The 27781-nt window shown below is 40.5% G+C and overlaps 1 protein-coding gene across 3 annotated transcripts in view; it reads left to right on the top strand.

Annotated features, from left to right (window-relative positions):
* acsl1a (acyl-CoA synthetase long chain family member 1a) overlaps nt 1–27781 on the top strand; it is a 173303-nt gene that overhangs the window by 68842 nt on the left and 76680 nt on the right. For all 3 annotated transcript variants that reach the window (XM_043705794.1, XM_043705803.1, XM_043705812.1), the window contains exon 2: nt 9031–9247. In XM_043705794.1, coding sequence (XP_043561729.1) covers nt 9031–9247 — 217 coding nt within the window. The remainder of the gene's footprint in view (nt 1–9030; nt 9248–27781) is intronic.

Genomic DNA, 27781 nt, shown 5'->3' with positions numbered 1-27781 from the left:
CTCCCAGTGATTTGTTGTAATTTTTATCTTTAACAAGAGTTGATCTTTTAATTTTTGGTGCACAGAGCATTACAGAGGTTAGGTAATTTGTGTAATTTTATTTGAGAATTTAATCTCAGCATAATGTCACTCTGGAAAGTTTGAATGTTTTAAACGTTTGGTGATCGTGGATGGATGAGGCAAATTTGATCAGCAATTTTCAATAATTTATTCCTGGAAATCAGCATTTTCTTTCCAAGTCCTAATTGCCCTTGAGAAGGTGTTGGTGTGCTTGAATTGCTGTCCCACCTGGTACAGGACCACCCACAGTACAATTAGGATGGGACTTGCACAGTTTTGATTCAGTGACAATGAAGGGATTGTTATATAATTCTAAGTTAGGATAAGGGGTGACTTGAAGAAGAACTTGTACATCAGGAACACCATCCCTACATGTTAGCCTTGTCCTTAAAGGTGTTAGAGATCACTGGTCTGGAGCTTTGTCACTGGAACTTCGATGATTTTAAAACAGTCATTTATGGGATATGGCTGTTGCTGATGGGATCAGCATTTATTGCCAATCCCTAGTTGCCCTTGAGAAAGTGGTGGTTACCTGCCTTCTTGAACTGCTGCAATCCAGTCCCAGCCTATGACTTGCTTTTGTAGCCATGGAATTTATATGGCTAGTCCCATTGAGTTTCTGGTCAAATATAACCTCCAAGATGTTGATAGTGGGGGGTTTGGTGATACTAATGTCATTGAGTGCTACGGGGCACTCGTTTGTTTTTGTTTCTTGTTAGATATGATCAGGACCTGGCAATTGTTGCTGTGCATCTTCTAGCTCATACACAATAGAGGTATAGTGCTTCAGTGCTGAAGATCATGAAAACTTGAATTAGTAGATGAACTGCAGATCAAAGCAGCTACTTTTTTTCAATGGTGTAGACTTTGTGGAGTTATTGGAGCTGCACATTTCCAAGCAAGTGGAAAGTATTCAATCACATTGCTGACTTGTGGCTTTACAGATGTTGTGAAGGCATCAATCAGAGGTTAAATAACTTGCTGTAGAATTCCAAATCTCTGACCAGTTGTTGTGGCCTCAATGTTTATGTGGTTGGTCCACTTAAGTTTCTATTCAGTGGCAACCTCCTGGATGTGATGCTGATGGCTTTTGACCATTTACTGTTGTTGAATATCAAACTGTGGTGTTCAGCTGTACTCTTGTTGATTCTGATCATTGCTTGGAACTTGTAGGGCATAAATGTTACTTGTCATTTATCAGCCCAAAACGTAATGCTGTTCAAGTCTTGCTGTATGTGAGCATGGACTTTTACAGAGAAGTTTAAAAAATTAAATAACCTGATCAGAGATGTTATGACATACCTCAATGGCAGGTAGGACTTGAACCTAGAGACAGTAAGGACTGGAGATGCTGAAAGTCAGAGTTAATACATGTGGAGCTGGAAAGGCGCAGTGGGTCAGAAAGCATCCGAGGAGCAGGAAAGTCAACATTTTGGCCTGAAACATTGATTTTCCCGCTCCTCAGATGCTGTCTGACCTGCTGTGCTTTTCCAGCTCCAATAACTCCAAAAAGTCAACACCATTGAGAAAAAGTAGCTCCTTTGATCTGCAGTTCATCTACTAATTCAAGTTTTCATGATCTTCAGCAGTGAAGTACTACACCTCCATTGTGTACGAGCTGGAAGGTGCAATACAACAATTGGTCAAGTGCACCACAAGTCCCCATAGGAAATTTAAATGTTTAGAGTAGCAGCAATTGTTTGTACCTTGTATTGGAGTTGGACTTGTCCAGTGTTCATCTCTTCAGATAGATGTCACCTTTCACCTTCTTCACCACCCCCCTCTGCCTTTGGTCACTCCAGGTACATGTCATTGTGTTAATGACTCATCCAGAGAGTGATGTCTCAATATGGAATCTTGGTCCTGTGCTGTCACTGTCAAACAGTTCCATTGTTTACTTGAAAGCTACTTTGGAGACTCCACATTACTTTGTGTTGCTAATTGTACTCACAACAGAATTGTTGAATCTAATTGCCATACTGAAAAAGAAAATGGTTATTTTTGACTGTGCAGGAGCACAGGGCGGAGGGGAGAAAGAGATTTGAAGAATCCAGTGTTGCAGCCATATTTATCAACCAAAATCAAAGAAAAGTTTTTTCTTAATGGTTTGCATCAAATAATTACAAAAAAGAATGATGTCTAGGGATTGATTATTCGAGCATGAAGAATCTTGTATTGTCAGTGGATTGAAGTCATTTATCACTTAGATGTCATATTCAATCTGTATCCAAGCACTGTCTACTCCCCACACTGGCAGGTAATTTACTGTACTTCTCCCTTAGGGTTGACATGCTTTTTTTCCCTCATTCCTGAGTTGCTGGATCCTGCACTGCTTTTTCACTTTTATTCCCTTTTTTTTCAATTTGCTGATTTTTTTCGCACATATTGACCCGTCTGTTCATAAAGTCTATGTTTTATGCATTCCTTTTAACTTCCCTCCTATCTCCAACTGGCTCTGGTTTCACTTCTGAAATTTACCCATCCTGTTTTCTGTCTGAGCAGCTTTTCTGTCTCTGTGAGCGTGTGTTCCTCCTGCTGCTGCTCTTTTTTTTCTAATGTTTCTAAAACACTTACCTTTTCCCCTTTTACTTTGACTTCCTCTCCTGCTAGTCTTCCAGTTCTGACATTTATACTTTAAATAATACATCTCTACAGAACAGGCATATGGAGTTAAGGCCACAATCCGATCAGCTGTAATCTTATTGGGTGGCAAAGCAGGTTCGAGGAACTGAATGGCCTATTCCTACTCCTGATTTGTATTTTTTTTATTTGAAAAATATACTTTTATTCTTAAAAATCTTTATATACATAAATAATCACTAAAGCGGTTTGGTGCTGTACATTCTTTGTGCATGTTGAACAAAGGGGTTTGACTTTCTACAGATGCAACAAATCCAAGGCATTTCTTGCATATGAAAGAAACTATTTACATTTATTTGAGGCACTGCGAGGGTCCGATAACTAACGGGCCTCGATTGTACTTTGGTCAAAAGACTTTAGATGGTGGACTTTCCCCACTGCTTGTTGGCGGCAGCTGCCCCAAGCTTTAGTGTGTCCCTCAGAGTGTAGTCCTGGACCTTGGAGTTTGCCAGTCTCCAATGCTTTGTCAAGTGTCTTTTCTCCAGGGTGGAAATGGCTATCACGAGGGGGCATAATTTTAAGGTGATCAGAAAAAGGGTTAGGGGAGACGTCAGAAGTATGAACTTTACACAGAGTGGTGGGTGCATGGAATGCACTGTCAGCAATGGTAGTAGAGTCAGATACATTACAGACATTTAAGCGACTCTTGGACAGGCACATGGATGATAGTAAAACGTAGGGTATGTAGTTTGACCTTGGAATAGGATAAAAGGTCAGTACAACATCAAGGGCTGAAGGGCCTGTAACATGTTTTAAAGTCACCTCTTTACAGTGGAAGACCAACAAGTTTTGGCCTGCCCAAACTTGTTGGTCTTCCACTGTAAAGAGGTGACTTTAAAACATGTTACAGGCCCTTCAGCCCTTGATGTTGTACTGACCTTTTATCCTATTCCAAGGTCAAACTACATACCCTACGTTTTACTATCATCCATGTGCCTGTCCAAGAGTCGCTTAAATGTCTGTAATGTATCTGACTCTACTACCATTGCTGACAGTGCATTCCATGCACCCACCACTCTGTGTAAAGTTCATACTTCTGACGTCTCCCCTAACCCTTTTTCTGATCACCTTAAAATTATGCCCCCTCGTGATAGCCATTTCCACCCTGGAGAAAAGACACTTGACAAAGCATTGGAGACTGGCAAACTCCAAGGTCCAGGACTACACTCTGAGGGACACACTAAAGCTTGGGGCAGCTGCCGCCAACAAGCAGTGGGGAAAGTCCACCATCTAAAGTCTTTTGACCAAAGTACAATCGAGGCCCGTTAGTTATCGGACCCTCGCAGTGCCTCAAATAAATGTAAATAGTTTCTTTCATATGCAAGAAATGCCTTGGATTTGTTGCATCTGTAGAAAGTCAAACCCTCTCCCCACCCCCACCCTCCCCTAGCTTATCTCTCCATGCTTCAGGCTCTCTACCTTTATTCCTGATGAAGGGCTTTTGCCCGAAACGTCGATTTTGCTGAAGCTCCTCGATGCTGCCTGAACTGCTGTGCTCTTCCAGCACCATTGATCCAAAGTGTATCATTGATTAAGTTGATGGGCCTCCAGGCACAGTTGATGTCTGTATCAGTCTTTGTCCCAGGGAACAAACTGTAGAGCAAGGAGTCCAGTGTCATGGAGCTGCTCTGGACAAATCTCAACAAAAACCATTGCATCTTTGTCCAGACCTTTTTGCAAAGGCACGTGTGAAAAGGAGATGTGTGACGGCTGTACACCTGCCACGGCTGCTTTGAGGGCAGTATGTGGTTGCGTGGACTGAGCAGGCATACATGAAGGATTTGACTGCTCACCACTGGCTAAGCAATGTTTTGTTGCTTGTTGGAAAGTTTTGGCGATGAGGCATTCTGCCAAATCACTTGGACAGTCTGCTCAGGGAGCAACCGACAGGATCCACCCTCTCCTTTCTCTGCAAGGGTCTCAAGGAAGCAATGTGCTGACCACTTTCTGATGGATTTGTGGTTAAAGGTATTTTCTTTCACACATTTCTTCATGAGGGACAGGTGATACCCACTCCTGATTTGTATATGTGTGTGATGACTGGCCTGGTCATATGTTTCCAGTGTTTTATGCCTTTGTTACCTTGACTCAAATGATGTTTGCCCTACTGCAGCCACGTGGTTGGTGGCAGGTATTGATCAAATCTGTTCCAGATCAAAGTTCAGGGTTTTGGTTTAATGGTTAGTACAGATAATATAGTGGACTCTAAGAGCCTTGCATTGGTTCTGTTTAGTAATGTTGTATAATTGGCATTTGTTGCTGCAAGCCACGTATACGAAATACTATGCTAAAACTCCACCAATGCGCTGTGAGGAAGGATTGTAACATGGACCATCTCGAATCAAAGACACTGCTCAAAAAAATGTGAACTCTTTGAAGTTTTTGTAAGGCAGAGTGACTAATCTCTTTCTATAAAGATTTTGTGTGTGAGGGAGAGATGAGGATATAGGAGCCCATCTGACAGACTGCAGCCACACAGTAGCCATACTAATTTGTACCTTAATGTGCAGCATTGTTTTTGCCGAGCATATGCTTGTAGCTTGACAAATTTCATAGCAGAGCACTCAAAGCATACATGTATGGCCTGAGTACTTGGGTGGGTGGTTTGGAATGTGAGAAATCTAAATCAATTTGAGCAGAAACTTTAGAGTTACACTCATGTGTTCCATCTTGTACAACTTTCTTGGGGAATAAGAAACCTTGACAGCATTCCACAGTTGACTGGCTCACTGTGCAGCCTCGACTACAAATCTTGGGAAAGTTTGAGTAAGTTTTTTTAAAATTCTCTGATAATCCTGCATGACTTTAAAATTACCAACCAATGTATGCTGGAAAATTCATGGGCATTCAACGCTAAACAAAATGAATGTTCATGTATAACTGGTAAATATATCTGCAAATATTCCTGACATTCATCATTGTCTCCTCCATTACCAGTAGTACCTGTATATGACGATGTCATGAACTTGGGTGCTGTCATTAAGGATTGGAGGCATGTTAATTAATATAGATTTAGCTTTGCCCTGCTTGTAGATGGTACATAAAGTTGCCAGTCATGGATCGGTGGTGAGGGGAGTACATGTTGAAGATGGTGTTTGCGGTGCCAATCAAGTGGGCTTGATGCTGGCACTGGGTACCAAAGTCAGCTCATAGCAAACAGAGTAGAAGTTCTAATTCTTCAGTCCTGTATTTGGTTTAGGTTCCTCAAGGTGTACAGTATCCAAAATTTTCAATTGCACTTTTTCCATCCATTGGTTTAGAATGAATACTTTGAATCTGTTTCCACAAAATGGAAGAACGATAAAACTGCAATTAGGGAAGACAAGTGTGAAATACTGAAAAGAAATGTTGAGAGCAGAGGTACTGAGAGATGAAATATTTAACATTTTGAAAATGGAACCCCCCCCCAGAACCAGATGAAATATATCTAGAGAAGGTTCTGACCATCATTTTTCAGTCCTCCCTGTCTGTAGACATGGTTCCAAAATGGAGGATGATTAAAGCAGTACCCTTGTGTGAGGGAAAAAGGGATTGCTCAAGTCATTACAGACTAGTATCACCACCACTCTAATGAGAAAGCAGCCCCTAAGGTCTGTTAAGACTATTGTGACACAACAGCAGCAATAACAGACTAGTCAGCCTAACTTTGCTTGCAAATTATTGGAAAAAGTTCTGAGAGGCAGGATAAACACCCATTCAGATTAATCACTGGTAGCACAGATTTTTTAAAGGAAAGTAATGTCTGACAAAAATTATTGAAGTTTTTTAAATTCATTCAAAGAAATGTGGGCATCACTAGCGAGGCTAGTACATTTTTGGCAATCCAAAATTGCCCTGAGGAGGTTGGTGAACTACTTTCTTGAACTGCTGCAGTCCTTCCTTGGGATGTGGGGACACCTATTTCGATGTTAGGAATGATTTCCAGGATTATGATGCAGTGACAGTGAAGAACAGCAGCGATATGGTTCATAGCCAGGATGATATGTGACATGTGGATGTAATGATCCCAGCGTCTGCTGTCATTGTAGTTCTAAGTGCTAGAGGCCACTTCCACCTTGTAGATGAGAAACAAGGGAATGAGTTATTTTCCATAGAATTCCTAGCTCCTGACCCACTCTTGTAACCATGTTTTATATATATGTGTGGCTTGTTTGGTTCAGTTTCTGGTCAATGGTAATCACCAATATGTTGATAGTGGAAGACTTCAGTGATGGTGGTGCTATTGAATGTTAAGGGATTATGATTAGATTAGATTAGATTAGATTAGATTAGATTAGATCCTCTACAGTGTGGAAACAGGCCCTTCAGTCCAACAAGTCCACACCGACCCTCCGAGGAGTAACCCACCCAGAACCATTTCCCTCTGACTAATGCACCTAACACGATGGGCAATTTAGCATGACTAATCCACCTGACCTGCACATCTTTGGATTGTGGGAGGAAACTGGAGCACTCTGAGGAAACCCACGCAGACGCTGGGAGAATGTGCAAAGTCCACACAGACAGTCGCCCAAAGCTGGAATCGAACCCGGGTCCCTGGCGCTGTGAGGCAGCAGTGCTAATGGCACTGTGGCTCAGTAGTTAGATTCTTTCCTGTTGGTGATGGTTGTTGCCTAGAACGTCTCTGTCTCAAATGTTACTTGCCATTTATCAACCCGAGGTTAAGAGGTCAATCAAGGTATTATATTTTGTCATTTGTATGAATTTTAGCAAAGCATGTGACAAGAGCCAGTGTCGCAAGCTGGTCACAAAAGCGTATGCTCATGGGATTCAGTGATATGGAGGGGCTGGTGTTGGACTAGGGTAGACAAAGTTTAAAATATCACATAACACCGGGTTATAGTCCACAACAGATTTATTTGGAAGTACAAGCTTTCAGAGCACTGCTCCTTCATCAGGTAGCTAATGGAGTAGGATCATAGGACACAGAATTTGTAGCAAAAGATCATAATGTCATACAACTGAGGCGATAAATTGAACAAACTTAGATTGTTGTTAAATCTTTCATCTTTTAGAATGTATTGCAGGTTTTGATTCATTAATATGTAAATTCCCCGAACTTCTTTTAAGTCACATTCCTGAGGTAACTTAAGGTTTTATATAAAACAAAAATGATAGCTCAGACAATGCATTAAAGGTTTAAGATTAGAGTCTCTATGTATCTATATGACTGGTTCAAAAACTGCAACCCATTCTAAAAGGTGAAAGACTTAACAGCATTCTAAGTTTGTTCAATATATCACATTGGTTGTATGACACTATGATCTTTTGCTATAAATTCTGTGTCCTATGATCCTGCCCTGAAAGCTTGTACCTCCAAATAAACCTGTTGGACTATAACCTGGTGTTGTGTGATTTTTGACTTTGTCCATGGCAAAGTGTTCAAGGCAAAGCGAAAAGTTAAATCCAATGGTGACACAGAGACAAAAAACAAAATGTGGGATGTTTTTGTGATTGGAGGAATGCTTCCAGTAGGTTTTTGCAAGATTCAGATTTTGGATTAGTGGTGTTGGAAGAGCACAGCAGTTCAGGCAGCATCCGACGAGCAGCAAAATTCAGTACAAGCTATCTTACTTTTTGTTGTTTATATCAATGATTTGGACTTGAATATTGGGGAATATGAAAAAAAAGGCTGTGTGGTTTATACAAAGCAATCTATAGACTGTGGGGGATGTCAATGTCAGGTGGGCAGAAACACAGTAAATGGATTTCTGATTAGAGAAAAGTGAGTAAAGTGAAATAATGCATTTGTGGGAGAATGCATTAACAAGAATTAAATGAAATCAAGAAATGCAGAGAGATTCTGGAGTGCACATTCATAGATCCCTGAAGTTGGCTGTAATGTGTGATTTTGGAAATAAAAACATAAAGTAAAGCAAACCCACAGATCTGGCAGGATTTATGAAACTCTGAAGAAGAATTCAGGGAAGAATTAATTGAAGTGTATAATATTAAGGATTCTAGATGGAGTACGTGGGAAGGTTATATTGCTGTTAGTTGAGGGGCGCTTAAGAAGACGTCGTGGATTTAGGGTAAGACATAGAAGTTTCGAGGGAGACCAGGGGTAGAATCTAGAATTAACTTTTTGAAAGGGTGGCAGAGGCAGCGATGTTCATAATATTTTAAAAAGTACTTAATGCACGAGAATTACTGCAGCCTAAAATGGTACACCATAAGGAGCTGGAAGGTGGGATTGGGTTGAATGATTACTTCATTGTAGAGTGATGTGGATATGACAGACTGAATTATGTCCACCCTTGCTGTGAATTTATTTATTGTCTGACTTCACAGTAACATGCTTAACGTCCGTTTTGCTTTTCACTGCCACAGAAGTGAATTTCCATTTGCAACGATGCAAGCAAGTGATCTGGTGACACACCTGCGCATACCAGAACTTTGGGAGGTCCGGCAGTTTGTTCGCTCTCTTCCACCATCGGCTCTAATAGGCATTGGCACCATTGCAGCCCTGATAGCATACTGGTATGCCACAAGACCTAAGCCACAGAAACCTCCGTGTGACCTGACCAAGCAGTCTGTTGAAGTGCAGGTATGGTTTGAAATATCATTACTTTTAGGAGTGTTGTAAAGTAATGAGGAAGTTTGCTTTGGAACAAATTCGGCGAATTGATGACTCTGATTCTTATTTGTCAGGGGAAGGTGCTTCCAAATTCTAAATCAAAAGCAAGATGCTGCAGACGCCGGAAGCCTGAAAAATAAACAGAAAATGCTGGAAACACTTAGCAGGTCAGTTCTGATGAAAGGTCAGCAATCTGAAACATAACACTGTTTCTCTCTGTCCGGATGCTACCAGACCTGCAGAGTGAGTCCAGCATTTGCTGTTTCCAAACATTGCTGATGTGGATTTGCAAACAGCTTGTGACTTCTTAAGAGGTGGACTGGAAATGCAAAATAAACTTGATTTCCTTTGCATTAAATCAAGTAGTGCAGTTGACGAAGATGATTCACATTTTAATTGTACTCGATCTTTTTTTTTCAAAAAAAGAATTGGGATGTTTTTCCCTCTGTAGTTACAGCATCTACACTGAGTTGTACAGAATCCTGTATCCTCACAAGCTGCAGATCCAATCATCCATTCTCTCCCACCTCTCTGCTGAGGGACCAACTTCATATTTTGCCCCTGATGCTGTGGTCTGATTTTAAAATCTGTCACCTTTTATATCTTTGAGCATTGAATGTTGTTCCATTCTTTTTACTATACAATCCTTATTATTTACCAACCAACCAAGTCCTGACACTAGTTTGTTCTTCACTGCCTCTCTTTGTGATCCACCACTGTTGCCTGACCTCATATGGTTGCAGTTCCATATTTCTTTTGATAACCTACATTGGTTCCTTGTTCCTGAAGACCCCCAATTTACAAAATTATCATCTTCGTGTTCAAATCACTTCATGGCCATGGTGGTAGGAGAAACATGGGAATAGGAGTTGGCCATTTAGCCTGCCGAGAATGCTGTTGGACTCAATGACTGATAGTGCCAGAAATTGTCTCTCTATCCTTTGAGGTCCTTAATCCTCAGATACCTATCAAAATGGCTGAGCTTCCACAACCCTCTGCAGGAGAAAATTTCAAAGATTCACCATCCTCTAAGTGAAGAAAGTCCTCCTCATCTCACTTGTAACTGTCCTACCCATCGCTGTAAGATTATGTCCCCAGTTCTCGAGTCATAAACCAGGGGAAACATCTTTATTTAAATCCATCCTGCCATTCCTTATAGGAATTTCGAAAGTTTCAATGAGATCACCTAATTTTTCTAAAATTAAAGAAGTACGGATCCAGTTTCCTCAACCTCCCCTCATAAAATAATCCTGCCATCCCAGAGATTAACCTGGTTACCGACCCACAAACCCTGTATGGCAAGTATCCTCTTCCTTGGATTTGGATCTGCTCCCAGGAGGACCAGTTCCACCACAGAACACACCAGATGGCCTCCTTCTTTAGAGACCGTAATTTCCCTTCCCACGTGGTTAAAGATGCCCTCCAGCGCATCTCGTCTACATCCCGCACCTCCGCCCTCAGACCCCACCCCTCCAACCGTAACAAGGACAGAACGCCCCTGGTGCTCACCTTCTGCATCCACACCTCCTCCCTCACCTCTATCCAAGGCCCTAAAGGAGCCTTCCACATCCATTAAAGTTTTACTTGCATATCCACTAATATCATTTATTGTATACGTAGCTCCCGATGCAGTCTCCTCTACATTGGGGAGACTGGGCGCGTCCTAGCAGGGAGGGAACATCTCTGGGACACCCGCACCAATCAACCACATCGCCCCGTGGCCCAACATTTCAACTCCCCCTCCCAATCTGCCGAGGACATGGAGGTCCTGGGCCTCCTTCACCACCGCTCCCTCACCACCAGACGCCTGGAGGAAGAACGCCTCATCTTCCGCCTCGGAACACTTCAACCCCAGGGCATCAATGTGGACTTCAACAGTTTTCTCATTTCCCCTTCCCCCACCTCATCCTAGTTTCAAACTTCCAGCCCGCACTCTCCCCTTGACCTGTCTGGACTTGTCCTACCTGCCTAGCTCCTTTTCCACCCATCCACTCCACCCTCTCCTCCCTGACCTATCACCTTCATCTCCTACCCCACTCACCCATTGTACTCTATGCTACTCTATCCTCAGCCCCACCCTCCCCTAGCTTATCTCTTCACGCTTCAGGCTCACTGCCTTTATTCCTGATGAAGGGCTTTTGCCCGAAACGTCGATTTCAAAGCTCCTTGGATGCTGCCTGAACTGCTGTGCTCTTCCAGCACCACTAATCCAGAATATGGTCTCACCAAGGCTATATCTAATTGCAGCAAGACGTCTTTACTACGCAGTAGCAGCTCCCCCTCCTGCCTGCCCCCACCCCATATCCCCACCCACCCACAGGGGATATGTACCAAGACATACTTTGGAAGCCCAAAACCACGGATAGTCGCAAACCCATTCATTTAAATGGAAAATTTACGTTCCATGCAGCCCCTGGTCCCTGGTTCTGGAATGTTCCCTGTAATATGTTCAGGCCGTGGGTAACTGAAACCGCGGAAACCAGACCAGACCTACAGAAGTGGCAGTTGGCCTGTATACTCAACCATTTTACCTTCCTCATTGTTGGCTGCACCTGCATATATACCATTTTTCTAGTAGCTCAAGACCAAAGGCATCCGAATCCCTTTGAACACCTGCATTTCCCAACCTCTCATCATTTCAATATCCTGGCTTTGCTTTTTCTCTACAAAAGTGAATAACGTCAGATGTATTTACATTATATTCTATTTGCCTTGTTCTAGCCCATTCACTATGACTATCCAAGTCCCTTTGAAGCTTCCTTGCATCATCCTCACAACTTGCTCCCACTTCAATTCAACTAATATGGAACTAATGCAATCTGCCCCATATACAAATCAAAGAGTATGAAAAATTGTGAATCTACCACTGACACCTGCTGTACCCATCTGTAACCATCCTGAGACGAATCTGCTAATCTCTGCTTGCTGTCTGTTAACCAATTCTCCATCCATATTAGTACATTAAACTCCACTTGAAATTTGTTTGTTAAGGTAGCACTGTATCAGAAGCCTTATGAAAATACAAATGCATCACGTGGGAAGATCTCCTTAACTGTGTTAAAAGTATCATCTGAAAACAATCTTCATGTTTGCCATACATGATGTCCCTTTCATAAAACTCTTCCCATTCTTTTCTAAACATTGGTAATAGGTAAAAGGGAGTGAGTGGCCTAGTGATATTATCACGAGACTATTAATCCAGAGACCCAGGTAATATTCTGAGGTTCCTGGTTCAAATCTCGCCAGAGCACAAGGCAGTTTGCCATCCTTACCTGCTCTGGATTACGTGTGACTCCAGTTAATGATTCTTAATTGCCCTCTGAGCAATTGGAGATGTGCAACCCTAGCCAGTGACAACCATACCATGTGTATGAATATCAACCTATTCAGAGATGCTGTTACATTCATTTGGGTAGAACGGTGACGGAGTGGTTAGCGTTGCTGTCTCTCAGCGCCAGGGACCTGGGTTCAATTCCAGCATTTGGGCAACTGACTGTGTGGAGTTTGCACATTCTCCCTCTGTCTGTGTGGGGTTTCCTCTGGGTGCTTTGGTTTCGTCTCATAGTCTAAAGTTGTACAGGTTAGGTGGATTGGCCATACTAAGTTGCCCATTGTGTCTAGGGATGTGCAGGCTAGGAGGATTAGCCATGAGAAATGCAGGGTTACGGGGATAGGATAGGGGGATGGATCTGAGTGGGATGTTCTTCGGAGGGGCAGTGTGGATTTGATGCGCAAAATCACCTGCTTCCAAATTTCAGGGATTCTATGGTATGATTCATTCAGGCGGGACTTAAATCTGGGTCTTTTGGTCCGGAGTAAGGACATTACAATTGTACCACATGCGTGCTGTATGTCTCTGGATATAAACTCAGGAGGTAAATATACTCCACATGAGCTTACTTCATCTCATCCTGTCCTCTATATCATTATTCCCTTATGATTATCACATTTTCCTTTTAAAAAAAAATCTATTTGGGATGAAGGTTTAATCGCTGAGCTGGAAGGTTTGTTTTCAGACGTTTCGTCATCATATTAGGTAACATCATCGGTGAGCCTCCAGATGAAGTGCTGGTGGCATGGCCCGCTTTCTATTTGTGTTTAGGTTTCCTTGGGTTGGTGATGTCATTTCCTGTGGTGATGTCATTTTCTGTACTTTTTCTCAGGGGTTGGTAAATGGGATCCAAGTCGATGTGTTTGTTGATGGAGTTCTGGTTGGAGTGCCATGCTTCTAGGAATTCTCGTGCATGTTCATTTACCAACCCCTGAGAAAAAGAACAGGAAATGACATCACCACAGGAAATAACATCACCAACAAGGAAACCTAAACACATAAACAGAAAGCAGACCATACCACCAGCTCTTCATCTGGAGGCTCTCTGATGATGTTACCTGGTATGGTAATGAAATGTCTGAAAATGAATCTTCCAGCTCAGCAAGCAAGCCTACATCCAGAACCTCAACCTAAGCTACAAATCTTCTCAAAACTCACTAACATTCTATTTGGCTCAACTATTTGGCAAAGCCTTGAGAGGAACGAAGAAATGTCACACAGAAAAAGTACCAAGGCAGTAGTAAACTCAACCCTTTTTTATTTCAAGAAAGCCAGGTTATTTTGACTGCTTTTAATTTAAATGCATTTGATTTCGAGAAAGATATCCACAAGAAAGGCAATTCTTCTTAAATTAACCTTGTGTTCAACTGAGTGAGGGGTTGAATTAAGAAGGGGATCAAGTAGTCACTCCTTACCAACAACAATATTACTACTTGTGGTATCCTGTCTGAAATGGTAACCAGCTGGGGACTCTCCGCCTTGAACTGTTTAATACTTTCTCCAAATACGACTGCTCTAATTTTAATTCTTTCAGTTCCACAGTTTACAAATCCCTCAATTGCCTAGTATTTCTTGGAGATTTTCTGTATCTTATATGAAGGTAGACACAAAGGAATTGCCTAGATTATCTCTAAATTAATAAAAACAAAAAGGTGCTGGAAATCAGAAATTGCTGGAAAAATTCAGCACATCTAACAGCATCTGTGGAGAGAAAGCCATGTTAACATTTTGGTTGTGGCTCAATGGTTAGCATTGCAGCCTCACAGCGCCAGATACCTGGGTTCGATTCCCGCCTCGGGTGACTGTCTGTCTGTGTGGAATTTGCACATTCTCCCCGTGTCTGCGTGGGTTTCCTCTGGTGCTCTGGTTTCCTCCCACAATCCAAAGATGTGCAGGTTAGGTGGATTGGCCATGCTAAATTGCCCATAGTGTTAGGTGCATTAGTCAGGGGAAATGTAGAGAAATAAGGGAATGGGTCTGGGTGCATTACTCTTCGGAGGGTCGGTGTGAACTTGCTGAACCGAATGGCCTGTTTCCACATTGTAGGGATTCTAAGTAATTCTAAGACCCTTCTTCAGATCTGATGAGTTTTTCCAGCAATTTCTGATTTTGTTGCCTAGCTTATCAGCTATTTCCTGTTCTTCACTATAGATTCAACTATTTCCAGGAATAAAATTATTAATTCTTTATAAGTTGGAAATCTGTTGTGAACTGTATCAATAGTGTCCAGTATGGTGACAATCTTCCATAAACCTAGTAAAGGTTAGAAATATTCTTAGTGTAAATTAAGCCAGTGATTGAAGAGTTTAAATGAACATATTCATGGCAGAGATTTGAATTGGAGAAAGTATCCCATAAGTGGTACATGCAGAGTCACTGAACAGAATTATGCTAGATGGTGCCAATTATGTGAAATGAAGTTTTAATTGGTTATGTAGTTACATAGTGTTCTTGCAACAAATTTGTTTTGTGATTCAGAATAAAGTTTGAAATGCTTCTCCACCTTTTTTTTTGTATGGGCTGAATACTCTTTTATGTATAAGCAGTCACCATACAGATAAATAATCCAAATGATTGTATTTTCTACACTTATAGTAGAGAAGTAACCCTGTCATGGTTACTTCCAATTTTGGTGTACTCTTCAATTTAAGAAAAGTTTTTTTTACTACTTGTTTCTCAATCTCTGTCAGTGCAGGATCACTATGACATTACAAGCATTACTTTGAATGGGAGTCCTGAAGAGGATAAGTTTCTTTCTAAATGACATAATTTGTTGTCCTCCTGTTCTTATATATCTCAAAACTGCCAAAACTAGCTAAATGTTTGTCAAATGTGATCATGAAAACAAGACAAGAGACAAATTTCAAGCATTTTTGTTTCAGCAAACTCTTAAACATGCTGCCAACTAAACTGTACTTTGGCAAAGGAACCTGAGGGGCAACCTTTTCACACACAGGGTGGTTCGGATGTGGAATGAGCTGCCAGAGGAAGTGATAGATGCAGCCATACTTGCAACATTTAAAAGACAGTTGGGCAGGTGCATGAGAAGGAAGGATTTAGAGGGATATTGGCCAAACAAGACAAATGGGACTATTAGTTCCGGAAACTTGATTGACATGGACCAGTTGGAGAAAGGCCTGTTTCCATGCTGTATGACATCATCCTTCTTTGGGCTATTCACATTGAACCAGTTTAACATTAATTTAAAGAAAATGAAATCTTTAATCAAGTAAGATTAAAGGAAAGCCTAATGTAGTATATATATTTGACATTTCTATTACAAATATAGCTCAGTTGATCCAACTAATGTTTATGCTGCATGTTCACCTCCTCCACTCCCTTCAAATAAGCTTATCATCAATAGTTGTCCATTGTTTACTCCCTTGTGAAATTATCTAACCTTCCCCTTGCATGAATTATGAATTGAATGGAATGATTAAAACTGTTAAGGAGCACCCAGTTACGTCTACTCTCTAGATAACAGCAACAAATTTCACAGTGTGGATCATCAAGTGAAACTCAAAAATAAGAACAGGAATGGGCCATTGAATCCTTTGAACCAGCTTCTCACAACTTCGGATGTTTAACAGAAACAGCAGTTTTCTTAGTTTTGAATTCTTGTTTTATTAAGGTAGTGATGCCTGTTTGAAGGCATTTTTCAAGCTTATATCAGAATAGGAAAGTATGCCATGATCAGAGTTGCCTTTGTAAGTAATTATTTATCTGCTCTAAAGCAAAGTAAGCTCAGCTTATCAAAGTGCATTGAACGTACGGCATCAGAAAATCAGCAGTGATGTTAATGTTCCACTTGAGCCTACTTCATCTCATCCTGTTCTTTTATTCATTTCTTTCCCTGTGTATACCCACCTTCCCTTTAACAACATCTTTGCTATTTGGCTCAACTAACAAGTTCCTCACCACAATTAAGGACGTTTATTGTGAGTTAAGTTTTGAATTTAGCATTAGTTCCTACCTAACATTGCATACAGCCTTGCAGCTTTTGGAATCATTTTGCAGTCAATCAAGATACACTAACATTATCCTTAGTTTCGTTGTAGAGTGTCTGCTTTAAGGCGAACAGTTCTGAGTGGTCTGATGTGAAGGAAACATCATCTCAGTGCAGTGGGGAGGAGCTGGGGCTCCGTGCACTGAGGAGGAACTGGAAGCATCAAATGGATTGGCTGAAGCAAACTAGCTGAGATGGGGTGATTTGCTTTTTAAATATCTCTTCCTTAGGATTGTCAACATGTTGTTTATCATAAGTGCATCTTGTGTCTTGCTGTGAAATACCAATGTTCAATGCTGAATTAAGCTCAGTTTTTAAAAAAAAAATAAACAAAAGCAATCAACTTGCAAGTAGCAATGTCTCTAAAGAAGGTCACTGAGAAGGGTTAGCATGCACTTCAATAGTAAATGTGAAAATCAATCTTTCTAGGATGTGTGGACTATTGATTTTGTAATCAATGAAAGGTATCCAGCTATTTGAGGAATGTAAGACATTATGTTTCCTGATTCTTTATGATTCTTAAAGTATGTCTTGAACTAGTTTGGTGTTGAATCATAGGTGTGTGGCGCTTCTAGCCAGAGCTCTTCTAAATATTTGGATTTTCACAAAAACTTGTCAGTGGAGAAACCTATTTAACATTACATTTCTCTTAACGTTTTATAAAGTTGTGATATATGCCAGTTTTGGCTATGAATAGTACAGGTACACAATCCTTTATCCCAAATCTGAAAAGCTCTGAAATCCGAAATTGTTTTTCGTTAAGTGTGGTGCGCCATTTTGGTGAGCAAATAGGTGACCCAACTCCACGCCCACTCAGATGTGACGTGATGGCATGGCTCAGCACTGACAGGTGTCAATTGTGTCTCAGCACTTGTACTATTCACACATATGTCTGCTGTTAAGTAATTTTTAAAATTTTCACCCTATTTATTTATTCCTAAATCCAAAAAATTACAAATTCTGGAAAACAACTGGCCCCAAGGATTTTGGATAAAGGATTGTGTACCTGTATTTCTGATCTCCATGAACTTTGTTGGTTAGAAAGCTCAAGTTTCCTTAAGCAGACAAAATGTCACCAATTACATGTAAAGCTAAACTAATCCACAATTGGCTAATTACCTAATGCATATAGAATTTAATTTTAGTTTAATACAAATAATCATCGTAAGGTGGACAATAAAATGTGTTTCTAAGAGCTTGGATTGAAATTTTATCCAATGGAAATTCAGGCTGTTGGTAATTAAGATTATGAATCAAATAACAATATGGGCAAACCTGTTAATTTAGTGCTGCAAACTCACCACAGATCATTCTTATTGTGGGACTGCAATTCAAGTAGCTTACAAACGCCCACACCCTAGGGTTGAATTCCAGCCTTTAATTTTATTTTTTAGTCCTTCTCCACCTGAATAAGCTTTGTTTATTTTTGTATGGAATCTGCTGTTTCACTTTTGCAAACTGAAATCTAAGTCTCCATAGTTACACTTAATGGAGAATATGAAGGACACAGTATTACAAAGGCAGGCAGAAGGCTATAGTTATGGAAGGAGTCTGTGTGAATAGAATGAGATTCTTAAAGCTGTGTTTCTTTGTAGAAAATGGTTGGTGTGTGACAACTGGAGAGCCGGTTACTGCTCTGTATGATGATATATAATTTGTTTACGATCCAGGGAGTTACTGCTGTAATGTGGCAGAGTTCATAGTCTAGACATTGAAACTGCCAGAATAAACTGAGCATGACTGACTCCTGCATCTGAACAAGTAGGCCTAAGGATCACCCAGCTTTAGGCCTTGTTTACGAGATTTTTAGATTTTTCTTTAGATTGGATTTCCCTACAGTGTGGAAACAGGCCCTTCAGCCCAACAGGTCCACCGAAGAGTAATCCACCCAGACCCATTTCCCTCTGACTAATGTACCTAACACTATGGTCAATTCACCTGACCTGCACATCTTTGTACTGTGGGAGAAAACTGAAGCACCTTCTGTGCTAGCAAAGAATCTTTGAATTTAAGTAGATTGTTTAGGAAAAACCGTATGTAATCAGAGTTGAAGTCGCATTGACTGGTCTTGCGGTGATGAATAGGCAGGAAGGGCTGGGGTTTGGAGCTCATCAAAAGGCAGAGGAGCAGAAGTCGGTCATTCAGTCCATTGAATCTGCTCTGCCCTTCATTGAAATTATGGCTGGTCGGGTAATTCTCAATTCTACTTTTTTGCCTTTTCCCCGTAACCTTGATTCCCTTACTGATTAAAAATCTGTCTAGAATATACTTGAATATACTTAATGACCCAGGCACAACAGTCTTCTGTGGACCTCATGGCCTCTTAAAGGAAGTGCAGCAGAGATAGTGGATCAATTAGTTATAATATTCTGAAATTCCCTAGATATGAATAGGAAGGGTTTGGAGGGATATCGGCACGGACGGGTTGGACCGAAGGGTCTGTTTCCATGCTGTACGTCTCTATGACTCTCTGTGGAAAAGTTCCAGTGGTTTGGAGAAATGCTAATATTGATGCCATGATTTAGAGATGCCGATTTTGGACTGGGGTGTACAAAGTTAAAAATCTCACAACACCAGGTGATAGTCTAATAGGTTTATTTGGAAGCACTAGCTTTCAGAGCACTGTTCCTTCATCAGGTGGTTGAAGGAGCAGCACTCCAAAATCTAGTGCTTCCGAATAAACCTGTTGTTGTGTGATTTTTACCTTTGCCAATGTAGCAGCCTTATTCAAAAAGGGAGGGAACTATAAAGGAGGAGTATGCAGACCAATTAGTTTAACATTTGTTGTTGGGCAATTGCTAGAATCCATTAATAAGCATGTAATTCAGGACACTTCATAGAATCATAAAATCGTACAGTGTGGAAATAGGCCATTTGGCCCATCAAGTCCATACTGACTCTCTGAAGAGTATCCCACCCAGATCCACTTCCTACTCTATACCTGTAATAGAGGACTGAGAGGAAACCAGAACACACAGACAAGGGAAAAATGTGCAAACTTCATATTGACATTCAAAATGCAAACCATCAGAGTCAGCCTGGTTTTATGAGAGATAAGTCACGTTTGACTAATTTGTTAGACTTCTTCAAAGATATAACAAGCAAAATGGATCCTGCAGTTGGATTATATCTGGACTTCCAGAAGGTATTTGGTAAGCTACCACATAAAAGGCTAATAATACACAAGGTAAGATCACATGGGGTTAAACAAACATCAGGTTGGGGTAATTAGATTGGATAGAATTGATTAACCAGTAGAAATCAGAAAGTTGGGCTAAATGGGTCTTTTGCTGATTGGAATGATGTAACTAATGGGGTGGTACAGGATTTGGCTCTTGGGGCCCCAACTATTTACAATCTATATTAATGGTTTGGATGCAGGGATAGATAGTCAAATTTGTAAATGATACTAAAATAAGTGGGAAAAGAAGTCTCTAAGGAATTAGGAAATCTACAAGTGGTCATGGCAGATAAAGTTTGACATGGATCACTGAGGTTATGCATTTCGGCTGGAAGAATAGAAAGGTGAGAAGGTTCAGAACACAGAGGAAACCCACACGGACAAGGGAAATATGTGCAAACCGCATACAGACGGTCAAAATGCAAACCATCAGAGTCGGCCTGCTTTTATGAGTGGTAGGTCATGTTTGACTAATTTGCTAAGAGTTCTTCAAAGATATAACAAGCAAGGTGGATCCTGTGGATGGTTCGGTGCACAGGAATCTGAGATCAGAGCATCCTTGTGCATGAGTCACAGAAAAACCAGTACAGTAAATAATAAGGAAGGCAATTGCAATTTTGGCATTTATTGCTAAAGGAGTAGAGTATAAATAGGAAGTGATGTTGCAACTATAAAAGGCATTAGTGAGACCACATTTGGAGTATTGCATAAAACTTTGGTCCCCTTACTTGAGGAAGGAAGTAATTGCATTGGAGGCAGATCAAAGGAATCACTAGATTGATTCCAGAGGTGACATGTTTGTCTTATGAAGTAAGATTCAACAGCTTAGGCCTATATTTTCCGGAGTTTAAATGAATGAGAGGAGTCCAATTGATCTATGTATGATGCTAAAGTGGATTGACAAAGTAGACAGCATGTAGAAAGAGAGGTGATAATTTTAGGATAAGGTGTAGCAGATTTAAAATTAAGATGAGAAATTACTTCTCAAGGATCATGAATTCACTACCCTAGTGTGTGGTGGATGCTGGGACATTGTGTAAATTTGAGGAGGTGTTTGACAGATTTTTAATTTGGAATGGATGAAAGGGTTAAAGAGAATGGGCAGGTAGTTGGAGTTGAGGCCAAGTTGAGATCAGCCATGATTGTACTGAATGCTAGAGCAGGCACGAGGGACTGAACTGCCTCTTCCTGTTCGATTATTATGTAAAGAATTCCACAGATTTACAACCCTCTGAGAAGAAACAAATTCCCTTTTGTCTTTGTTTTAAATGTGCAGCCCCTTATTCTGAGATGATGCCCTCTGGTCCTAGAATCTCCCACAGCAGCCTTTCTGCACCTATCCTGTCAAGTCCTCTAATTACCTTCTAATTCAGTGGCTTACCATGCTTTTTAGAACACATTTAGGAGTTAAACTGATATGCAGGTAAGGATGGTAGGGATTTCCTACCCTGAAGGACGTTAGTGAACTTTTTTAAAAAAATAACAATCATGGTGACTGTTAATGGTGCTATCATTCGATTATAGAGTTTATTTATTAAACTTTTGAAATTCCACCAGCTGCTATGATGAGATTTGAATCTGTGCTTCCAGCTCAGCCTCTGGATTCCTAGTTCACTGATATTACCACCTCTACCATCTCCAGCTTTCAGCCGTAAAACATAATGGAGAGCCTGAGAAAAGATTATCTTGCTGAGATGGGTAAAAATGATTTCTTTTAAAATCTCCTCTTAGGTTTTCCTGAGGAAGACATAGGAGGCAAATATTTTTACACAGAGGGTGGTTAGAGTGTGGAATGAACTTGCTGAGGATGTGGTGGAAACAGGTACAATTACAATGTTTAGAAAACACTTGGATGGATAGATGAATAGGAAAGATTTGGAGGGAGATGGGCCAGGAGCAGGCAGTTCAGATTAGTTTAGTTTGGGATTATGTTCGGCATAGACTGGTTGCACCAAATGGTCTGCTTCCATACTAAATGACTCTGTCTATCTTTTAAACTTTCAGAGGCTCCTTTTAGTTTTCTTTTCATTAACTCCTTTGTTAGGTGTTGGTGTAGCATTATCTTCTGAATTTTTAAATATCATTCAAGACATGTAGGTGTTGCTGGTTGGTGCAGTATGTATTGCTCATCCTTAGTTGCCTTGGAGAAGGTGATGGTGAGTTGTCTTTGTGGCAAATGGGGATTTGGACACTCACTGAAGCAAATTGGAAGACTCCAACAATATCCTCAATGGTCATCACCATTCCTTTAAACCACAGTATCTGGAGTGGCATGAGCTTACAGGCATAAATTAATTAAAAAATGCTTCTCTAAAAAAACCTAATACACCGGAACACAACGCGTCACCATAAATCTGCTTTCCGCAGACTGGTAAGGTCACAGCTTAAATAGATGGATGTTTCTCTGTAACACAGTATGAAAGAGGCTTTGAGATGTGAAAGCACATAAGTTTAAATCTTTTATGAAATAAAACAATTCAGTGTAAAATTCCATAGTAATGTTTACACATTGCACTACCTTGGCCCTTTTCCCCCATTCTCCCTTTCCCCCTCTCTTTCCCCACGACCCCCACAACCTCTGTTGATTTTCAAGACTTACTACACCTCTTGTCTTTCCGGCCCCAGCATATTCGACCACTGGTACTGGGAATGTTCTGAGGTCTGTAGTGTTGTGCTGGTTGTGGTAGCCCCTTTCCATGAACAGCTTTTAGCTGCTTTGAGCTAGCCTCTCAGCTTGATGTAGAAGAAGGAGCTCAATACTCAACCTTGTTACACTTGAAAGATTTTGAAAAAGTAAGTGGAGATTTGTTTAGAAACAATTGCAAGAAATAATTCTGTGGTTACAAGATGTATATTTGGCAACACTTCATTGAGTCAGCTTGTGATATTGATGCTGAAAGGTTTGTCAAATAAAGCCTAAATGCTTCAAGTTTCAAGTGCTTTTTTTTTAAATTTTGAAAGCATTTTCACCTTTAATATTAAATGAATGGGGCACATTGTTGCAGTTCACATTTTAGATTTTGTTTTATGTGACCTTGGAGGTGTGCTGATTTATTTTAAATTTGTTCATGGAATATCGGCTCCCTGTTTGAGCCACTGCAAGTGCTGGTGCTGTGGGGACACCGATAGAGTTATCAGGGAGGGAGTTTAATGATTATGACCCGGTAACTAAGAAGAAACAGTGAAATAGTACCAAGACCCTCTCTTTGCAGATGGTAGTGGCTATGGGTTTGGAAAATGCTGTCAGAGGGCTTTGGTAATCTTCTGCATTGCATCTTGTGGATGGCGCAGACTACTGCTATTGAGTGTCGGTGGTGGAGGGAGTGGATGCCTGTAGATGTGGCACCAATCAAGCCAGCTGTTTTGTCCTGGATCCTGGATGATGTCAAGCTTCTTGAGTGTTGTTGGAACTGTACCCATGGAGGCAAGAGGAAAGTATTCCATCACACTCCTGACCTGTGCCAATTTGTCCAATGGGCTGGATTGGACTCAAAGATACATCTTAGAAGCCAGTTCTAGAGCTGCATCCAACATTCTGTTGGTCAGGTTAGAGAAGTCGGTTGTTTGTTTCTGAGCCACAAGAACCCTTCCCATTTGCCTGTTATTTTATGCAAAGAAAAATTTTCTTCAAGAATTATTTGCAGCTGCTTTGAGATGTTTGTAATGTTTCTTGGTATGAATGAATGAGTTGGCTTTATTCAGTCATTGTTGTCACTGGACTGTAGAATTGCCAGCAATTGACTTCATCCTGTGCAGTACAATATGATCATTTCCAGTTAGCCTGTGTCTGTGCCAGCTGTCTCACAGGGATATTTAATTAGTTCAACTCCTCCACTCCTTCCTCTATAGCCTTTTAAATATCTAATTTGAAAATTTATCCCTGAGGTCCTCAACCAAGAAGATTCAGTGTCTGCCTTAGAGTTTGCAACCCCTCCCTAGTGTAGATTTGGAGATGCCGGTGTTGGACTGGGGTATACAAAGTTAAAAATCACACAATACCAGGTTATAGAACAAAAATTAAACCTGTTGGACTATAACCTGGTGTTGTGTGATTTTTAACTTTGTACCTCCCTAGTGTGTGGGAGAAGGATCCAAGGGGTTTGCTGATAGTTTAGCCAATTTCTCTAAACTTCCTATACATTATTGACATTTACAAGTGGATGATATCATTGGCTGGAGTTTTGCCAGGATCAGGAACAGAAACTGAGTGGCCTGCTTGCTCCAGACCATACTGTCTTGGCAAGTCTAATCAAGTGTCAGATTGCTAATTTGTGGACGTTTGATAGGATGGTGTCAATTAGAAATTGGCAATGGGACTGCATGCGCAATCAGGGTTGTAGGCAAGGATACCTTCAGTCAGTCACTGCTGCCGGTTTAAATGACTGCGTTTCTGAGTATTTCCTTTCTTTAAATGGAAGGTTTCAGTAAAAAAGCTCAAAAATGAACTTTAGGAAAACCATGCATTCCACCTTCACCAGCAGGATCCACCTCTGCATTCAGACATGGTAGAAGGCATTTCTTTCTGACTGTATGCCACCTTGACGTTTTAAAATGTCATTTTTAAAACATTCCCAAACACTTTCACAGTTGACATTCAGTAAATGGAGTGAACCATAGAAGATTGCTGAGAATAATTTGTTAGCAATATTGACAGCAGATTTCCATGTCAGCTCACTCACTAAGTAGGAGACTGGAGTGATGATTTGCTATTACTCACCAAATTGTGACAATGTTTGGTTTTAAGAGATGTGCTTTGTCCTGGTTTCTTTTAGAGAAAGATTGGGTGTAAGGTGATCTGCAGTCTATGATAAGATAAATTTCTGAGGCTTTGGGTTTTTTTTAATATATAGTTGGAACAATAGGAGCAGCCTGAATGTGTGTGGTCAAACTCCCACCCATAGAACCAGGGATTTTTTAATTTTTAGTTTTCAGCAGCAGTTACTGTTGGGGTCTTGAAGTGGAAGCAATTTTTTTCAATCTTTCAATTACAGCCAAAAGCTGGGGGTTCTCTTCCTGGGCTGCTGGATTGAATGTGAGACAAATCTATTTTCTGAATTTGCATTTGCCAAGGGTGTGTTTATGGGATGTTACTATATTGGAGCAGTTAATTAATAATAGTTACTGTATCTATTGTTCTGTTAAGTTTTCCAATAGAGTTACATTATTCCAAGGTCATCTTTATTTTGTTGTATTTTACCTGTTGAATTTCATCTGGCACACAGCATTTGACATTTGCCTTTAAAATAAGAAAACTGGGTTTAGGCTAACTACTTAGTATGTTTTAAGAGGGGTCTGATCTGGTTCACAAAGCAACGTCACCGACTATATGATTGCGTGGTTGTTTAATATATTTGGAGAAGGAGTAGGCAACTCAACACCTCACGCCTGCCTGCTATTCAATAAGATCATGCTGATCTGTATGTAAGTGCACTCGCTGAGCTTGAAGGTTTGTTTTCAGACATTTCGTCACCATATTATGTAACATCATCAGTGAAAGTTTCCATTGAAGCATTGGTGGTATGTTCCACCTCTCTATTTACAGACCTTGGTTTCTTAAGATGGGTGCTGTCATTTCTGGTTCTTCTTTTTCATTTCAAGGGAAGGTAAATAGGATCTAAATCCATGTGTTTATTGATGGAGTTCCAGGATAGAATGCCTTACCTCTAAGAATTTTTGTGCGTGTCTTTATTTTGCCTGTCCGAGGATGTGTGTGTTGTTCCAGTCAAAGTGGTGTCCTTCTTTGTCTGTACGTGTAGAAACTAGTGAGAGTGGGTCGTGTCTTTTGGTGGCCAGTTGGTGCTCATGTATCCTGGTGGCAAGTTTCCTGCTTGTTTGTCCGATTGTAATTTATTTTTACAGTTTTTGCATGATATCTTGTAAATAACATTAGTTTTGCTGTTTGTATCTAATCCTTTAGATTCATTAGTCGCTGTTTAAGTCTGTTGGTAGGTTTGTGGGCTACTATGATGCCAAGGGGTCTGAGTCGTCTGGAAGTCATTTCTGACATGTCTTTGATGTAAGGTAATGTGGTTATAGTTTTTTGGTTGCGTTCTGTCTGCTTGTTTGGGTTTGTTCTTGAGGAATTGGCAGATTGTGTACCCGTTTTTCTTGAAACATTGTATCGATATTTTTCTTCTGCTTTTTCTGTAGTTCTTGGGTGCTGCAGTGTGATGTAGTCGTTGAAATAATGTCGTGATTCATTATTTGTGGGTGTTGGGGGGATTGCTTCTGAAGTTAAGTATTTGATCTGTGTTTGATGTTTTTCTATAAACGCTGGTTTGAAATTCTCCGTTAACTGTACGTTCAACTGTTATGACTAAGAATGGGAGTCTATTGTCCTTCTCCTCCTCTTTTATGAAGTTTATGCTATCAGGATATTGTTGATGGTGTTGTATGTTTCCTCTAATTTGTTCCGCTTTATGATCACAAAGGTGTCATCTACATAGCATTTCCAAAGTTTGGGTTGGATAGATGGGAGGGCAGCTTGTTCATGTCTCTGCATTAATGCTTCTGCTATGAGCCCTGATATTGGTAATCCCATAGGTGTTCTGTTGACTTGTTCGTAGGTCTTGTTATTGAATGTGAAGTGAGTGGTGAGGCACAGGTCCACTAGCTTAACCATGTTGTTTTTATTGATGAAGTTAGTGCTGTCTGGTGTTTTGTGGTCCTGGTTTTCCTAGTAGTGATGCCAGGTTGATGTTAATTGATTCATTTAGATCCTATTTACCTACCTTTAAAAAGAAAAAAAAGAACTGGAAATGACATCACTGACCTTAAGAAACCAAGAACTATAAATAGACCTATAAAAACATATCACCAGCGCTTCACTGATGTTACCTGGAATGGTGGTGAAATGTCTGAAACAAAAACCTTCAAGCTCAGCAAGCTAACTTCCATACTTCTCATCAACCTGAGCTACAAACTTCTCAAAAATCACTGTCATGCTGATCTGTTCAGTCTTCAACTCTTCTTTCATGCCAGCTCTCATAGCTCTTACATTTTTGAAATATTGGCATATATCTACCTCCTTTTAAAATATCTCTTGTGACGTAGCCTCCACAGCTCTCTAGGACAGAGAATTCTAGACATTCACTGGCCTCTGGGTGAAGAAATTCCTTTGTGTTATGGGTTATGGTCCACCCAATTTGTGACCACAAATCCAGCCCCATGTATCAGCACACATTATTATTTGAAAGAAACAAATAAATAACAAGCATTGAACAATGCATTCTGGGAAGAGAGATTGAGAAAAAAGTCTCTCTGAATAGATGATGAAGGAAGATGTCAGAGAGTACACACACCATGACAGGGGAGAAGATGATTAGATGCAATTCGATGAATCCAAGCTGAACATTTCATTCTCTCAGCATGGTATAAATACCTCCCTATTTCTCCCATTTTTAGCTTCGACAAAGAGTCAGTTAGACCCGTAATGTGAACTCTTTTCTCTCCTTACAGATGCTGCCAGAGCTGCTGAGATTTTCCAGCATTTTCTCTTTTGGTTTCAGATTCCAGCATCGGCAGTAATTTGCTTTTATTTTGAACATTTCATGGCTGAGTTTGCCGATGATAAGGCAGCCAGTGTGTAAACGTATCCAGGGAAGAAGTGGAGAAGCCTTGTATAGCAAATGATGGTCTAGTGTGTTAGAGATGTACACAAAGGGAGAGGCCATTGCATATTTGGAAATGTTAAACATAACTCTACAATTTGACACAATATTGCTCAGGCAGAAACTAATTTCACAATAAGCAAGTAGAGCATCTATCATTTATCTTTTCTATGAGTTTATGATACTCCCTGTCCCCTATTCTTGCATCCTTTACTAACATTTGGATCTTTTTGAAGACTGAGCAAAGACTGCTTATGAAATTTTAATACTTCTTGTCTTCCAAATTTTTACATCTGATGTCATTGACACTTCTTTCATTTCTTTAGGTAAGAAATTACGTTCCATTGAAGGAATGCAGTAGTGTTCCAATTATGTA

This window comes from Chiloscyllium plagiosum, chromosome 2 (genome assembly GCF_004010195.1).
Source record: "Chiloscyllium plagiosum isolate BGI_BamShark_2017 chromosome 2, ASM401019v2, whole genome shotgun sequence".
Lineage (NCBI taxonomy): Eukaryota > Metazoa > Chordata > Chondrichthyes > Orectolobiformes > Hemiscylliidae > Chiloscyllium > Chiloscyllium plagiosum.
The sequence above is the reverse complement of the archived record's forward strand: the minus strand, read 5'-3'. Positions and strand labels throughout refer to the sequence as shown.